This window comes from Capricornis sumatraensis, chromosome 14, assembly GCF_032405125.1.
Source record: "Capricornis sumatraensis isolate serow.1 chromosome 14, serow.2, whole genome shotgun sequence".
NCBI classification, from domain to species: Eukaryota; Metazoa; Chordata; class Mammalia; order Artiodactyla; family Bovidae; genus Capricornis; species Capricornis sumatraensis.
In genome coordinates this window covers 86,370,559-86,388,502 of record NC_091082.1, presented here as the reverse complement: position 1 = coordinate 86,388,502, position 17,944 = coordinate 86,370,559, and the positions used below count along the sequence as shown (strand labels likewise).

General features: G+C 53.3%; 1 protein-coding gene across 1 annotated transcript in view; it reads left to right on the top strand.

Moving 5' to 3' along the window:
* KIF14 (kinesin family member 14) overlaps positions 1 to 6,465 on the top strand; it is a 37,754-nt gene extending 31,289 nt beyond the window's left edge. The window contains exons 23-29 of the mRNA XM_068985799.1: positions 637 to 861; positions 1,031 to 1,212; positions 2,935 to 3,093; positions 3,771 to 3,893; positions 4,809 to 4,883; positions 5,601 to 5,739; positions 6,086 to 6,465. Coding sequence (XP_068841900.1) covers positions 637 to 861; positions 1,031 to 1,212; positions 2,935 to 3,093; positions 3,771 to 3,893; positions 4,809 to 4,883; positions 5,601 to 5,739; positions 6,086 to 6,465 — 1,283 coding nt within the window. The remainder of the gene's footprint in view (positions 1 to 636; positions 862 to 1,030; positions 1,213 to 2,934; positions 3,094 to 3,770; positions 3,894 to 4,808; positions 4,884 to 5,600; positions 5,740 to 6,085) is intronic.
* The last annotated feature ends 11,479 nt before the right edge of the window (positions 6,466 to 17,944 follow it).

The following is a 17,944-nucleotide window of genomic DNA, read 5'->3' as shown; positions in this document are numbered from 1 at the left end:
ATGAGAGCCCTCCTCAGGGGCTACATTCTGGGCGCTGTTACTTCCAGAGGTGCCGATGAGCTCTTCCACACTTTCTGCCTACCTCTGGCTTGGGCGGTGCTTGGAAAGTTGTTCTGAGAGTCTGTCTCCCTACGGTGTGGCAGACGGACTGTGGGTACTCGTTGGGCTTTCTCCTCCCCCGGTTGTAGGGGACCTGGAGCAGGAAGTGTTAAGGAGGAGCTGCCGGGACCCTCCTTCCGTTGTTTGCTCGACGACTGCCTGCTTTTCCAGCGTGTGGTTTATTCCTTTTGTTTATTGTGTTTATGTTATTTTGCTTTATGCAACTACCATTGTTTTCACCAATTCACACTTCCTTAGGTGTTGCATGAAGTCAGTGGTTGCGCGGGCTCTGTGGTTTCCCTGTTGTGTGGTTCCATAGCTGCTGGGCTGTGGACGGATGGGTGCTGTTGGGAAGCTGGCTGAGCCCCTCTGCGGGGCTGTCTCCCCCTTGGCGTGGAGAAAGGAGGCTGTCTTGAAATGGGAGCAGCCTGCTTGGAATGCATGCCCAGTGCTCTGCAGTTGCTTGCTCTGATGCGTTTGTTTGCAAGCGTTGTCCCTGGAAACGAGCCTTAGGATGGCCTTTTTCTGTTGACACAGGCTTAGTGGGGAAATCCAGCCCTGTTTACCTGGACTCAGCGGAACCCTTCCTTCCTGGCATTTGCAAAGAGTTGATCGGCTCGTCGTTAGAGCTTCTTGGACAGAGTGATGATGAAGAAGGCACCGTGGCAGACAGCCTGATGAGCAATTTCCTCAGAATCCACGACGGGGTACTGGCCATGTCCAGAGCCCACGAAGAGCAGGACGAGGACAGTCAGTGTAGCCGTAAGCGTCCGCACCGATCTGCCCGCGGGGACCGCCGTGTCCTGCGCATCCTCAGTGGCATGGCACCTCTGCCGTGCGTTGTCTGACGCTCGTGTTTGCGTGGCGAGCGTCTGTGAGCTCTTTTACTGGGAGGTCGTTTCTGCTCATCAATTTTTTTCTTCTTTCCAAGTGTTTGCTGACCGAGCAAACCAGTCGCTCGCAGTCCAGGTGACAAGCGCGTTCGAGCAGCTTGCGGTGCTGACGGGACCCTGGGTGAGCGGTGTCCTCCTGGAGGCTGGCTGGGCGGCCCTGCTGGCCGAGCTGCGGCAGGAAGTGAGGACGCTGGGGAGCCGCTTGCAGCTGTTTCTGCAGGTAACGGGGCTGTGGGTCCCCTTAGGACTCCTGCTTAGCAAGTGTCTGTTGACTTCCTCCTGTTTGTGCCTCGCCCAGGCCCAGACCTCTGTGTGAAATCACGAGACTGGGTGTTGAGTAATTGACTTAATGAACCAGGGCTTCCGGGGGTTTCTGTGGGCCAGGCTGTGGCAGTACTGTGCGGTTTATGAATATTAACTCCTCTAGTTTTCGCTGCAGCCCCAGATGTGCGCGCTGGTTTGTCTCCTCTATAAGGAAGGGAAGGCCAGGGAGGATGTGTCCAGTGTTCACCACTGATAGGCCATAGCCTTGAGTCCAGAGTGCTCCTGACGCCCAGGTCGCAGCGGGGCTGGGAAAGGGGGCGGGGCCTTGCTCTGGGCCTGGGGAGGGGCGGGGCCTTGCTCTGGTCAAAGGCGGTGAGTTAGTCACAAGCCTGCTGATCCGACCCAGGGCAGAGAGTATTTCTGTTGCCTCTTCCCTTAGATGAGGTTTGACTGTAGGAAGATGTAAGATAGAAGCTTCTTTTCGCCCATAACATCTGGAGGTGGGCTTGGCTGCCTTGGGGCCCTGCTTCCTTCCATGCAGCCCGTGGCCGGCCTGAGCTCCGTGTCCACCCTGTGTCAGCGCCCTGGGCTCTGTGTCCATCCCATGGCAGGGCCCCAGGGGAGGTCAGTGCATGGGATGGGAGAGGGGACAAAGAAGGTCGGGGCCTTGGGGGTCTTCATTCAAGGAGGTTTCTGGAAATGGTCATGTGACGTTTCTATTCACACGTCTTTGGCCAGAGTGTCATCACATGTAGGGCCAGGGTCCCTGGGACCTGCATTTTTATTCCAGCAGCCACGTGCCCAGTGAGGATGGAGGAGGGGAAGTGGGAACAGAGGCCCTGAATCTTCCGATGCCCAGACCTCCACCGAGAGGGGCCCGCACGTCCCAGGGGCCAAAGCGGAAACCCCGAGAGACAGCGAAGCTTCTAGATGTTGGCCAGATCCTCTGGTGCCTCCCAGGCCTTCCCAGTCCTCTCACCTAGCGGGCACTTTGTCATGTCAGGCGCCTCCTGGGGGGGGACTCTCCTGCACTGACTGTAGGGTACAGAGTTAGAGAAGGCAAGATTCAGAAAAAGAAGGAGACGGGCACTTTACAGAACAGGTCACCTTTAACGAGGCGAGAAGGGGCAGCAGTCAGATTAGTGAGCTGCTGCATAACCCGAGGAAAGAGTAGGTATGTATAGGCACGTATGTGGAAAGCCACTGTCTTCAGGAGGCCTGTTCCTCTCCAAGGTGGTTTGGAGTAGCTATCTCTTAAACGGCTGGGGCGAGGAATTTTGGAGATCGGCCAGAGGCTGGGCCAGCTGGGAGCTGGGTGTATCAACCTTAACGTCCTTTCTTTTCTTTGGGTGACAGAGTTCTTTGTTTTCCATAGAATGGTGGGGAGGACCTGGAGGGGAGCTTTAACTCCAGGCGATTCTGAGCCCTGTAACTTTCCTGCACTGATCTGGAACCCGCACAGCTCGCTGCGGCCTGCTCGTCTGCTGGTACAGAAGCTGTGTGGGGGCGGCCTGTGTCCTCCTCATGCCCTCACTGTCAGAGGCTACTGGGCTGCGCACTGTCTGGCTCTGATCGGACTCTCGTGAAGCACAGCTGCTGTAGGAGCGGCCGCAGAACCACTTCTTGTCCTTCCCTCCCCTGGTCATCTCAGGTACCTTGGGCCATTTTTGTCTTACAGGGATGCTCTTCGGATATTTCACCGATGGTCAAAGAGGCTCAAAAGCAAGTGATCCAAACCGTGCGCCGAGCCATCGCGTGCGTGGGGCGGTCAGTGGCTCTCACTGGGGGCCGGCTGCATCTGCTGGAGAGCGGCGCTCACGGGGCCGCAGGCCTGCAGGTAGTGGGCCGCGCTCACTCGTGCTGACAGCCTTCGGCTCGGAGCAGCAGCGTTTCCTGTCAGGGGGCCATGAAGCAGGAGAAACGTTTACTTTCCAGAGCTGCTCATACCTTACTAGTTCAGCAGAAGATGAAAGCTGTTCCAGTCTGAGGGGATAAATGTACCCGTTGATTTGGGATCCTGCCCATATCTTCTGGGTCTTTGGCTTGATGGTACCCGTCTGCTCTGGAGGGCGGGTGCTCAGCCAGCCAACCCGGAGAGTGTATTCATAATGACGTTGGCGTGTGAGTCTAGGAAATGTGTGTTTCTTTAATTATTCATGCTACTGAAAACACAGCGTTATATTAAGGTGTTTGTTCTAGCCACATGGTGTCCAAGATGACAAACCCTCTCTGCAATGTACGTAGGATACAAAAGGACAGATTTGGTGTTTTTTTTTTCCTTTACATACTGTTAGTTCTTATTCTATCTTTAGTTGAATTAATAAGCCAGGAATGTGTTCAGTTCAGTTCAGTCGCTCAGTCATGTCCAACTCTTTGCTACCCCATGAACCGCAGCATGCCAGGCCTCCCTATCTACAGTCCTGAAATAAGCAGACTATTTAACTTAATTATTTGGTAATTTAAAAGATATATAGAAATTGAATTTGCCAGTTAACGCTTAAAAACTTTTTCTAGGATGATTTTGTGGGTGCTGTTTGTGATGGTGTAGAGATGGGAGTAAAGAGTCTCCTCGATGCTGGGATAGAAAAAGCAGAAGAGCTTGAGCGTGAACTCGTAAGACAGAGTCCCCAAGATGAGGTAAGACAAAAGAAGGAATGCCCTGTGTAGCACCAGACAGTAGGCAAAGTTGGTTTCTGAAGATGGTTTAACTCAGTGAATGAGATCTTTATGAATTTATATATTTTAGTTGGGTTATTTTTTATTGAGAAGGCTGTTGGCATCATCACTCCTGGTGATTTTCCCAGTTTTACACCTGAGTCACGGCAGCTCCTCTCGAGGTTAGCACTGTGGGTCCTGCCGTGGCCGTGGTGGCTGCCGGAGAGAGATCCAGCCTGCGGATGAAGCCGAGAGGACGGCGTGTCAGTGGCCCCTAGTGGCCACTTTCCACTTCTCTTCTTCCTCCTTTGATTAGGGCTCTGCTTTTCTGCTTGAGAATGGGAGCTATGCTTCTTTAGTTTTGTTTTTATGATTTCTTTTTTTATACAGTTTTATTTTTTACTTTGGGTCTTTGTGGCTGCGTGGCTTTCTCTGGTTGTGGAGAATGGGGGCTGCTCTTCGTTGCAGCACGTGGCCTCCTGGTTGCAGAGCAGGGTTCAGGTGAGTGGGCTTCAGCAGCTGCGGCTCCCCCGCGCTCGAGCCGGGGCTCAGCAGTTGCGGCACGCGAGCCCAGTTGCTCCGCAGCATGTGGGATCCTCCCGGACCAGGGATCGAACTGGTGTCCCCTGCATTGCAAGGTGGACACTTAGCCACTGGGCCACCAGGAAGACTCAGGTATCCACATTTAACGTGGGACCAGTGTGCAACTTATTTAGAAAGAAACCCACTTCTGTAACTTGGACACTCTGGCTGCTTACTTGCAGTCTCAGTAACTGAGCCCCAACCTTGTGACCACTGGACGAAAACTCCTCTCCCTGGCAGATCCCATAGAATGCCAGGGTTTTTATACTTCTAAACAGTTATTTGTATAGTAAAATATTTTAACATTCTCGGTAGGTTACCAAACAGATGAAAGCTAATGCCCTGGGACTGATCGAATCCCTCGGAAACCTCTTCGCTGGATGGAAAACAGTAAGAGGAGCTCTTGACTGCTCTCGCGTTTTGCTGAGTGTGTTTTCCTCTCACTGGGCTCTGGCGTAGATGTGCTGGTGTTTTGGTTTCTGTCGCTCGCCAGTGGCCCCTCTCTGCCCATTTACTGGAAGTAGGCGCAGGAGCTCTCAGGCATCTTCCTCTTGGTGTCTAACTTGTTAGGCTTAGTGATGGATGAAATCGCGTGCAGAAACTGAGCATATTAATGTGTTGGGCCTGTTTCTCTCTGCTGCTGTCAGCTTTTGCTTGAATAATCACCATAGGCTAAAAAATTATGTTTAATGATCAGTATGCACAAAGATTATAAATACAGGCAAATTAGATTATCTTACTCATGTCACAGGTAAATGGAAAAATACAAACTAAGTATGGAATCAAAATTTCTGTAGCTTGAAAATGTCTGTTAAAATAAGCAGGAGATATAAAGTTGAGCTCTTAAAAATTAATCTCTTATGATACTGGGTAGTAAACAGTAGGTACTATTTTATTTCATTTTCATAAAACAGGAAATTGGACTTTGATTTTTAAATTAAAACTTTTTTTTTCTTTTGAATATAGTAATTGTTCATATCACATTTTGGTCTTGATATTAAACTCTGTCAATTTGGAGGTAAAATTCTGGCAATTAAATTATTTGACTGAGCCTTCCCTCCATGTAACCTATTATGTATTTTTTAAACTATGAACTTTTTTATGCAGAAAAGCTTCAGAACTCAAGTACAAGAAGAAAATTCTGAATATAAAGATTTGAAGAAAATGATCAATCTTGCCCAAGAATTCTTCAAGTTAAAATGTGGCTTAGAGCAAACTATTCAAATTATTATTTCTGCGCTGAGAGGTATGTAGTGCGCATGGAATTTGTGGTTAATCAGGACTTGACAGTTTGAGGACTCTCAGGCATCTTCTCATTTCTAGTGTGATTCGCTCACTGAGGCCTCATCAGTGCCCCTTGTTGGCCTTAAGGACCTGTAGGAACTTGGGTGATTGAATTCCCACTTAACACCTGAAAGTTCCTCTGCCTAGACTACTAGGTCCTGAGGAACAAGCTGCTTGTCTGACAGGTGCACTGGATGCCCTCGAGCTGTCTGGAGGTGTCCCGAGGGCTCACTTTGGCATAGACGTCTCAAGTCACATCCCCTGGGGAGGGATGGCGAGGTGACCTCCTCTCCCCTCTCCTTGCACAGGGCACCGCGGGGACATGGCCCTCCTCCAGGACTGTGTGCAGCGTCTCTGCAGCTCTGCCCGGGGTCTCCACGGCGACCAGGCTGGGTGCCCTGAGGACAGCAGAGCCCAAGCCAGCCGCCGGGAGCTGGAGTCCCGCGCCACCTCACTGCTCTTGGGCTTTGAATTTGAAGAAGGACCTGTTTTGTGGGGGCCCTGGGAAGCTTGCGATCAGGGTCCCAGAGCAGCAGAACAAGAGCAGCCCAGGTCGGACAGGCCCGGCCCCCGAGTGCCCAAGCGGGTGTACGAGCTCCCGGGCCCGGCCCTGGGGGGCTCAGAGCAGGGTGTGCTGCCCACCCGGGAGGGCGCCGGGGAGGGATCTCCTCCCGCTCGAGAGCAGTAGGCCTGCTCCAGAGCCAGCCGTTCTGTGGGCAGCCTGCTGCTGGGTGTGGGCGCTGGTTCCAGATGCCTGGATGTGCAGCCGCGATTCCCTGCAGATGGTGAAAGGCAGGTACTGACCGTGTCAGCTTCGTGGCAATCAGCTGGAACTGGGGTTCAAGACCGAGTGAGTGGTCCTTGTCCGTTGCCTGGAGGTGTCGATGGTCGCCTTTAACGAGAGTGTGTGGCCTCGGGCTGGCTCACTAGCCTGTGTGTACTGGTCCTTATGGGGCTGTGGTGACTGATAAGTTATTTCCTCTAAGTGGACGCCTTCATGCCTGTATCTTCATTCCCTTGCAAATACAGTAGCTACGATGAGTTTTATGGGGAAGCTGCCAAAGTAAGTCTAACCAGGGCAGCTTAACCTGCCTTGTTGAATCGACAGCCCTTTTCTTGGAAGATTAACTGGTTGCCATTCTGAATAGTGTGTTCAGGACAGTTTCCTGTTTCTTTGCAAATTATGAGTAGCTTCCTAATATAGTATAATTTATATTAATAACCTGGTTTGCTGGCATGCCAGCTCACTTCTATCTGCCAGGGGTTTCATGTTAGGGGCTGTGTGAATGTAACTTCAAACCGATTGAATATTAATTCAACTGTTGGATGGGGTTGGGGAATCCGAGGCCAGGTCTTCTCTTGATAACTCTAGTCTGATGAATGCACATGGAGTTTGTACATGATTTGATGAAGATTTAAGACCTTCATTATATCTCTGAACTTAAAAAAACCTTTATCTACAATCAGATAATAGAGGTAATATTGCACTTTGGGGCTCGTCCCTCAAGGAGATCATTTGACATTTCAGCTGCCGAAACGTGTGTAAATTGAAGAGATACCCAGTGACCTGGCGTGAGTGAGGTCGAGCAGGTCTTGGGCAAGAATTATTTTGAGTGACCAGATTTCCCCTTGTCCCCCACACGTGCAGACATGCTGTGTGTGTGCCCGGCACGGCTGTGGGAGTCGGTGCCAGGGGCAGACTTATTCTCACGCAGTGACTGGTTCTTATTTATAATGCTAATGAACCATGTGTTTTCAGGTGCTTTAAAACGGTGCAGTTTGAAAAACGTGCTCTTGTGTTTTCTTTTATTTCTGGCATTTGAGTTGCATTTGCTCTGAGGGTCCATACGCATCTGTCATAGTCAGTGCTCTGCCAAGGGGCTCTGTGCTGTCAGGTTTTAGGAAGAGCAGGTGTGCAGGCAGGGACCTCTCCTGAAGGCTGTTCCTCTTGGAGGCACTTCCTACAGTAGTAGTGTGGTAGTTTTTAATCTTGATGGTCAGTATTTAATCCTTACTTTCTGCTTTCTAAACTCAGGACTTCACTGGTCAGAAACCTTTTAGTGTCTTTTAAAATTTTGTATGTACATATATTTATACTCTGGATTGTTACACAATATTTAAACCAACTTTGGTAAGTATATTTTCTGTTGGAATCATGTGCGCTGATGGAATGTGTTATAATAAATGGATGCCTGTGAAAAGTCGCATCTGGGTCTGTGGTCTCGCTCCTGTCCGTAATGTCGGTGTCCGACTTTCCCATCGCCAGTCATGAGACCCCGTCCCGTGCCCACCAGGTCGCCCTCAGGGAGGCCCTGCCTCGTGTGGACGGTCACTGTCAAGTGTCAGAGCCAGCCCCGCTCCACTGCCCTGCTCATCCTGGCCCACGACCGGACACCAGCCCCGCCGCCTGTCCTCCATGGAGACCCCACCTGCCCCTCCTCTGCGCTCCCTCGGGGCCCCTGTCACTCCCAGGACCCCGTCACTCCCCATCACTCCCGGGTCCCCATCACTCCCGGGTCCCCGTCACTCCCGGGCCCCTGCCCGCTCTGCCCCGCACCAGCCTCCAAGAGACTCTCCTTAGTCTCTGAGCTCATCTCCTGGCTCCTCCACTCAAGAACCGCCTCCAGAATGACGCCCAGTCTCACGTGGCTCACTCCCGCCGCCAGCCTCGCGGGGCTCAGTGGGCGCGGGCCGCGCGGGCCGTGCGCCCGGCCTCGGGTTGGTGACTCGGGAGCCTCCCTCCTCCGCCGCCGCTGTCGGGTCCTGCCCGGCCCCCAGATCTGGAGGTCTCTCCGTCTTGTTCCCCGAGTGCTGGTGACGGGCAGGCCGGGCCCCGAGACGCCGGGAGACAGCGGCCGCGGGCCTTCGGGAGGGGACGGTGGGTCACTGCAGCGGTGCGGCGCAGTGGCCGGTGCCGGGCCGCAGGCCCCCCACCCACAGGTTGAGACGGGCGAGGCCTGGCCTGGGACGCGGTGGGCAGGCGGTTGGCCGGGTCTGGGCGGAGTGAAAGCCGCTGCAGGAACTGCGCGTGCGCCCTGCCGGAGGCGGGGCCCGGGGGTGGGGCCAGGCGGGAAGGGCGGGGCCCGGGGGTGGGGCCAGGCGGGAAGGGCGGGGCCCGGGGCGGGGCGTCTCATGGGCCATCGGAGAGACCTGGCCCCACAGCCTGGCCCTTGCGCGGTTAAGCCGGGAAAGGATCGCAAACTTGGACTCTAGGAGCGTCCCTCGGTGTGGGAGACAGGGCGTGGGGTGGGATGGCTGGGGGGTGGTCACCAGGACGCCTGGGCCGGGGTCACTCACTGTCGGCTGGACAGTGAGTGCGTCCTAGAAACGTTCAGAGGGCCAAATGGACCGGATGTGGTGACCTCGTGGAGGGAGGACGTAGGGGATGCAGGGAGAAGACTGGAATCCAGGTGTGGGGCCCAGGCGGCAGGGGGGCTGGGCACCGCTTCCTGGCGCAGGAAGCAGAGTCAGTGCGGGGAGGTGGGCTTGCTTGTCCCGGCTGCCGTGACAGGTACCCCACACCTCACGGCTGAAACAGAGGGAAGTTAGCGGCTCACTGTCTCATGCCGTTCTGGGTACCGTCACGAGAGCATCAACTGCAGGGCATTCACGCTTTAAATGTCTTCTCGTTTTCTGTCCGCACTTGGTGAGACATACTCCCTGGCAAGCTCAGTTTTCTTCAAATGGACCTTTTAATTGAAGCATGACAAATACCTCAAATGCGCAGGTCACGTGTCCTGCAAGCATGTTCACCACGGGAAGACCTCAGTGTAGCCATGACCTAATAAAGAAACGGAACACCAGAGACCCTCCGCATGCTCGCTCCTGTCATTGCCCCTGAAAGGTGGCCACCACCCGACTTGTGACACTATCCTTCGCTGTGACGGTTTGGCCTGTGAGCTCTTTAGAGTCCGGCTTCTGCTCACTGTTACGTTTGTGACTAGCAGCTGGTCACTCCTTTTCCCTGCTGTATAGTATTCCACTGTGTGCCCATATTACAGCTTATATGTGTGTGGGTGAATTGACCACCCCACTCCCACCCTGGGTCCCATGCCCTTGGGCCTTTCAGTGCCTCCTCCTGAGGCCGAGTGAGTTCCCTGCCGCAGCTGCGGTCGTCTGACTGACTTTGGCCAAGAGGACCGTAGCAGAAGTGATGTACAGCCTTGGAAAAGTGCTGTGAAGGTGGGCTGGCTAGCTCTTGTACCACCACCGTCGCCCCGGGACCCGAACGTGCAGGCTGCTTATAGGAGGAGGATGAGAGGGGCTTGACACAGGCTCTGACCCCGCCAGTCCTGACTACCTGGCAGAATATTACCAATTCATGACCTAAAGCAAGTGCCGCTGCTGCTGCAGAGCCTGTGCACAGCTGGCTCCGCATTCCACCGTGCCCCACAGCCTGTCGCCTTGGCAGACGGCTCCTTCCCCACTTATTCCCCAGCTTTGGTTATTATAGCAGTGACGACACGGACTTTCTTGAACCTGTCTGCTGGTGCACATATCTACAGCTCCCCAGATAGCTCAAGATTTTAACCCTGAATAGAAGAAAGAGATAGAATGCAATTTCCTTTAATAATTTTATTATAAAAATATACTGTATTCTCCAAAGTGAAAGGCCTTTGATTTCATCCAAACCTCCAGAAAGATGCATGTTAATTGCAGACAGACAGCCCTAAGGGCAGAGGTCGCTGGTTGAACACTCTGTGTGTGGCTGCCCACTTGCCCGCAGACAGGAGGGGCTGGTGGGAGTGGGGTCCCAGGGGTCCGCGTGGGGCTTCTCTCTGCCCCTACAGGCTGCACCAAGGCCACATGGACAGGTGCTCCCGGTGGGTGCGCTCGTGGGGACCATCGGCCACCAGTGCGGCCCCCAGTGGCCCCCAGCTCCCCGTCACCCCGGGAGCAGGGCCTCCCTGAAGCATGGCCCCTACGGATCTGCAGAGTGGGCTGCAGCCCCGTCACCTCTTCGTGTGAGACGCCACTGGGGCGAGAACACGGGAGGGCCTTGCTGGTCCCTGTGTGAGCCGTGGGGTCCAGGAGCTCGGGCCAAGAGAGAAAGGTGGGCTCAGGTTGGACTGATGTGGCTGGGAGTGGTGTTTGATGATACAAAGTTTACCTCTGATTTAGAAAGGAATTTCATGTGGGCAACAGCTCGGGTTCAGGCAAAGAGGGGTGAGCAGGGTAGACATCTGTAACCCTTGGAAGATGTATTGCTGTTCTTGATACTTTCATTTCATTTCGCAGTATGCCATCAGGGGCACTACAAAATTGGCCTCCGAGGATTCATGTCAGTGTATGGCAAAACCAATACAGGATTGTAAAGTAAAATAAAGTAAAAGTAAAAATTTAAAAATTGGCCTCTGAGCAGAGTTTTGCACACAAGTAGAACAGGCTGGTTCTGCTGCCACCAGGGAGATCAATGCAGGCTGCGCGCTGGTTCTGCCCCCTCTGTTTCGGTGGCTGGAGCTGCATCCTCCGACGGCCTCGCTCTTGACCTCATGTTTAGATAACAGAGTGGCAGTCGTGATGCATAAAGTGTTAACAGCTTCCACAAGACTTTGGACCTACGGAGACCCATCGTGTTTGGGCAGAGGAGGAATAGGGATGTCCGATGACCAGCAGCCAAGAGGTGGCTGGAATAAATCAGGACCCAAGTCAGGGGGCATGTTTTTTGTTGTTCAGGAGAGAAGAGGCTTTGTTCTCTGGCATGGATATCCCCGAGCAGCTCCCGCTAGATGCGGACAGAATGTTCTGGTGACTTGAGAGTTGTGCCTGACTTCATTAAATGTAAAAGTGATGCTCACTGCTTACTACTCATCCATTATCTCACTGAATCCTCACAACAGCCTTGCAAGTTAGCTATTATTATCTCTCTCTCAAAGTTGAGAAAAGTGAAACACGGAAGGTTGAGTGACTTGCCGATAGTCACAGAGCTGGTAAATGATGAACACAAGTGGTCTGGATCCAGGCATGCTGCTCTGGACCACCGAGGGGGGCTGAAACATGGCTGCACGTCAGCACCACCTGAGGAGATTTTAAAAACTCTTCATCCCTGAGCCCTGATGCCCAGAGGCACGGAGCGGGAATGTCCACTGTTGTTTCTCAGTCACTCAGTCGTGTCCAACTCTTTGCGACCCCATGAACTGCAGCACACCAGGCTTCCCTGTCCATCACCAACTCCCAGAGCTTACTCAAACTCATGTCCATCGAGTCAGTGATGCCAGCCAACCATCTCATCCTCTGTCGTCCCCTTCTCCTGCCTTCAGTCTTTTGCAGTGTCAGGGTCTTTTCCAGCAAGTTGGCCGGGCCCCCCCTCTGGTCCCCGCCCAGGGACTCTCGATGCCGCCCCAGCCTGGCTCTCCCTGGCTGAGAGCGCAAATCCACACGCAGGCCAAATGCAGGATGGCACCCAATCAGCTCCGTCACGTGTCCACTTGGTGTTCACAGAGAATCAGGAAGCAGCCATTCCTTTGTGGGTTTCCTACTTCGCTAGCGCAGAACAAGAGTATAAATCAACACACAGCGGTGCATGTCCTTTTGAGTATATTAATGTTTCTAATGCAGTTGAAGCACCAGAAACCATCTGAAAATGACCATCCCATTCTCAGCGCTGATATAGACCATAGATCATTCTGAATAACACTGGATTTTGGCCCAAAGCTTTTGACCCTATTAACATTTAAATACTGAATGGAGTTATGAATTACATATGTGTAATTTCAGAAGCTGAAACTGATAAGCTTTTTAAAATATGATTGAATACATGTAAAATGTATGTGAGCTCTTAGCTTCGTCCCAGGCAGCTGTTTTGTATAAAGGGTTATACTATACATTTAATGTCACAGACCTGTATGTAATGACAGTGCTGTGGAGAAAATCAAATCGATTGAGGGGGGTGGAAGGTGCCAGGGTGGTGAGGGTGGGGTTGTGTTCCATTCCAGGTGGGTAAGGGAGGCCTCGCTTGAGGGGAGCTGTGAGCAGAGAACCCAGGACGTGCTGAGGCTGAGCAAGTCCCGGGGCAGCAAGGGGCCTGGGGACTCGGGGTGGGGGTGAGCCCAGGGTGGGCGAGAGAGCAAAGTGTGGTCAGTAGGAGGACGGGGGATCTGCAGAGGAAGGAGGGGCATGGGCTTGGGGAGAAACCCCCACCGTGCAGCCCCGGGGGCTGCAGGGGCCCTTGGGTCTGCTTGCAGGAGGCGCGAGGATGAGGGGAGTTCCGGGGCCCAGGCCGTCAGACCGGGAGATGTGTCTTACCGCCACGTCCTGCACACGCACACATGCACGCACACACACGAGCATGCACACACATGCATTCACACACGAGCACAGACGTGCACACACATGCATGCACACACGAGCATGCACGCACACACGAGCATGCACACATGCATGCACACACGAGCACACACATGCATGCACACATGCACGCATGCACACACGAGCGCACGTGCACATGCATGCACACACACGAGCATGCACGCGCACATGCATGCACACATGAGCACACACGCATGCACACACGTGCACACACACAGACACTCACACACAGAAACACGCAGATTTCACTGCAGGTGCCAGGCCTTAGCCCCCTCTCGCTACCTTCCAGGGGGTTCCCACCGAGGGCTGTGGGCCGTGGGCCGTGGGGAATCAGGGTTGCCCAGCCTCACCCCCAGATCCCCACCTCCTTGGCCCCTAGAGCAGTCTGTCTCATGGGTGCATGGAGGAGTGGGATTTACTTCTGTAAACAGGGGCTGTGGAAGGCCTGCCCTGTGAGTCTCTAGACCCAGCCTGTGGGGCCACGGACAGTTCTGAATCCAGTTCCAGACCAGACCTGGGGGCCGTGACCCAGGGCCACGCAGCAGGCCGTGACCGCTCCAGGCCTGGCTTCCAGAACTCCAGGTCAGAGCAGAGGTGCTGGGGCCTAGCGCTGTCGGGGTGCAGGCCTCCCGAGCGGCGCCCCCAGGCTGATTCACACGAGCATGGCTTCCACCAGCTCTTGGCAGGTGACTGAGTGGCCAGCACTCGGCCGGTGGGGACGAGCCGCGCTCCCGGCTCTGGGCGGCCAGGGGCCTCCATCCTCCTGTGTGTTGCAGGAGTTGCCCTAAACCCCCACCCCACTGTCTGTTGAGGCATGAATGTGTCCCCGGCCCTTTTTCCTTGTCCTGTGACCCAGCACTGGGAACAATGCTATCCAACGCATTTGCTTTAGATCATTGTAAGGGCGTATTCAGGTTTATAGCAATTACTCCCACCTGGGTCTAAAAGCTTAGTCACATGGCCCTTGGAAACACATTGCTGCTTTGGCATTGAAGAGTGGTCGCGGATTCACATATTTATATACCAAGACTCAGAAAATACTGCGGGAAAATACATACAAAATGTCAAGTCTAATTAAAGTTCACGAGACATTTCCAAGAAACACTGTCAGGGAGCAAAGTTACCACGCGTCTGGAGACACCTGGATACTCTCGGACCTTGTCGGTCGCGTGATCGGCCAGAAACACATGAGCCCTTCCGAAGGTTCACGTCTATTTTACATATGCTTAGCGTTTTCTAGGTTAGTGTCTTTGCCTGCAAAGTACACAGGTAATTATCAGAAAGTTCACTGGTTTCTGTAACAGAAACGGCTAGTGTTTCCTTTCTCTTTGTTTTGTTTTGCGTCTCATCACAGAAGGCTTGAGAATAAGCACAGTAATGCGCTTGCAGTTGACTCAGCAGGTAGGAGGCTGCTTTCTCAGCGGCTGGTTTCCTTGCCTTTCTCTCGAGCAGAACGTGAAGTATTGGGGCTGACACCCTTTAATCTGCCGGCCCCCAAGCATAATCCTAGTAATAGCCGTTGGAACATGCTCGCGCTGTGACGTAATGGATGCTTGACTCCTGGGGTATTTTCTAAATCCTCCGGCAGGAATGGTCTCCTTTAGAGCTGCAGTGGTTTATGCAAAGAGACCGGGCTCCTGGATTGTCCCCTGAGCCGTGAGCGCACAGCATTACAGAAGCATGTGGGGAGAGGCCTTTGCAGGGACGCCCGTCCGTGAGAGCGTGCACTGGGGAACCCGAGGACTCCGGGGTTTGCCTTCGCTTCTTGGTCTATAGAGTTGACTTCAGAACAGGTTTGTATAGAGAAAAGGCAGGGCCCCAGGTCATGAGGCAGCTTTTGGGGAACCAGTGCTGGTCCTGGTGAGGCCTGGGGTGCCCACAGACCCTTCCCGGCTCTGATGCTGTTCTTCAAGAGGTGCCCCCTCTAGCTTCCCAGGGTCAGAAATGACAGCTTCTCAGCTGCCGCTGGCTGCCACTGCTTTTTAAAAAAATATTGATTAATTTGGCCGCTCAATCAATAATTTGATTAATTTGGGTCTTAGTTGCGGCATGCGGGATCTCCGGTCTTGGTTGGGGCCTGCAGGATCCAGTTCCCTGATCAGGGATCGAACCCAAACTGCCTTGGGAGAGTGAGGTCTTAGCCACTGGGCACCAGGGAAGTCCCCGCTGCTGGCTTCTGTGTCCCCAGGCAGTGTGATCACAGCGGGGCACACCCCCCAAATCAGAAACTAGGCGGACAGACAACCAGGACGCGACTTCATTTGGTTCTATCTTCTTTGATAGAATCCAAGTGTTTCTAAGTTGTTGAGTTTTTCTTAATTTAAAAAAATTTAATTTTTACTATACATAGTTTTCTATGGATTAGTCCTTCAAATCTCAAAAATTCTGTTTTCTACTTATAAATTCATGAACATATACCCAACAATAGAACAACAATAATTATTAAATTGTCAAGTTTTGTACAGAAGCGAAGGGTAAATTCTTCGGCTTTCAGCTTTCTTTACAGTCCAAGAATTGATGCTTTTGAACTGTGGTGTTGGAGAAGACTCTTGAGAGTCCCTTGGACTGCAAGGAGATCCAACCAGTCCATCCTAAAGGAAATCAGTCCTGAATATTCACTGAAGGACTGATGCTGAAGCAGAAACTCCAATCCTTTGGCCACCTGATGGGAAGAACTGACTCACTGGAAAAGATCCTGATGCTGGGAAAGATTGAAGGCAGGAGGAGAAGGGGACACCAGAGGATGACGGGTAAATAAGCAGAGGCCAATGTCCAGAGAAAAGGCTGAGCTTTTCAAACTTTTGTCCTATTCCGCCTCTTCCCTCCCCACACTTCCTGCTTCTTCCTGGCGGCCTCCTTGCACTGCGCCCTCCACAGCGCCTAGACAGGGCCTCCCCCAGCCGCCAGCTTGCAAGTTCCTCCCGCACTGAGGTCTGCAGTGCTTGCTCCAGGGTCCCGACTGTGCAGGCGGGACATCCAGAAGCCGCTGGGGCTCCAGGCTGCCCAGCTCTGCTGAGGGTCCCGGGAACCAGCAGAAGCCCCTTGGCCCCAGTGCTGGGATCTGCGGAGGAGGATGGAAAAGCAGGTTGGGACAATGGTTAGCAAAGAGAGGATAAGAGGCTGTGTCGACGTGCCGTTCACCGTCCATCAGCGTTGTCCTCTTAGCGGTCCCCCGGCGGGTCTTGGTCCGTCCAGAGGGCCAGGCCAGCCACTGTCCCCACCTCCAAGGGACAGGGTGTGGGGGAGCCGCTGACCACAGCTGCCCAGGAGCCCCCGCCACGGACCATGTCCTCACGAGAGTGTTGAGAGCACAGGGACCCTCACCCGCAGTGGGGCAGGGCTCTAGCAAATGGAATATCTTGGATTTGGCCTCCTGGAGCTGCTGAACTTCTTGCTAAACTTTATGGCCCCCACATCTCGCCTACATTTTTCTAAGGATCGAGGGTTTTTTGGTCTGATCATAAAAATATAAGAAGGTTTTTTGTAAAAATGTAAGATAAGTCGAGGCAGTAAAGAAAATAAATATCACCTGTTGTCCTTACTGCACAGAAATAATAACTGCTCTGAAACGTGACGAATAATAAGGCGGGTCTTTTTACACACACCAGGTTTGCTTTTCTCGTTTACTGTTTTACATTTCACGAATCCTTTCCTGTTAAGTACTTTTAAAGACACCACCGAAGTGTCTTCGTTCGGAGCACACGAGCAGGTCTTCTTCGGCTCGGGGCCTGCAGGCCCTGGCGGCGCCGCCCGGAAAGTCCGTTTTCTCCGGGGATGTGAGGGGCGCGGGCCGAGGCTGGCGTGTCAGGAGAGCCCAGGCGAGGGGCCGCGTGTGTTGTAAACAGTTCACAGCCCATTTCTCACACTGAGAGCGCCTCCTCCGAAAGTCCTAATTAGTTCAGATCTTCCCCGAGGCCTGAGGGCGGCAGGGGCGTTGCGGGAAGCGAGCCGCGGGGTCCCCGAGCCCCTGGGAGGCGCCCGGGACGCCCTCGTGCGCCCGCAGGTTCTCGCGGCTGCGGGGCCTTCAGCTCTGGCGGCTGCAGATTCGGCGTCTCGGACGGAAGCCGCGTCTCCTCTCACTGCGGAGACGAACCCGCTTCCTGCTCGCACACCGTGGGCTGCTTTCCTTTAGGAGGACGAAGCAGATCAGGTCGGCTTGTCAGGGAAAGAAGATGGACCTGGACTAATTCATGGCACGTGGACACCCACGAGTCCAGAGGGACCGCAGGGCAGAGGTCAGAGGTCAGCATTCCGGGCCTCGGCGGCCTCGTGACCTGGGGCACCCCCCTGAGGGGGTCTGGGGACCTCTCCAGTCACTAGGAGCTGATTCTGTCTCAGGTTCCTGGTGGGTGGGGGCCGTGTCTGTGTCCCTGGACAAAGCCTCTTACGCTGTCACCAGTGAAAGGGTTAAATCTATTTTCTGATGAAGCAACTCACTCACCAGGTTCGAAGTCCAAAAGGCACCAAATATCGTCTGCTTAAAATCCCTCTTCCCACCCTGCACCCCAGTCACCCAGAGTTTCAGTTTCTTATGGGTCCTCCTGTAGGTATTTTATGCATTTACAAGCAAATCCAGGCGTGTTTTAATTTTTCTCTTTTTTAAATCAATTGGTGCATTCTTTTGACACTCAACTTTGTTCATGTAACAGGATCCTGGAAATCATTTCAAAATCACTTTGCAAAGAGCTTCCTGATTCCATTTTATGGCTGCATGGAAGTCCTCTGTTTGAGTCAAAACTTAGCTAACAAATCCCTCATAAATTGACATTTGGGTTGTTGCCATCTTTTGCTTTCACAAACGAGGCATCAAAGGGTAATGGTGCACCGAGTCATTTTGTACGTCTGATAGGGTCCTGCAC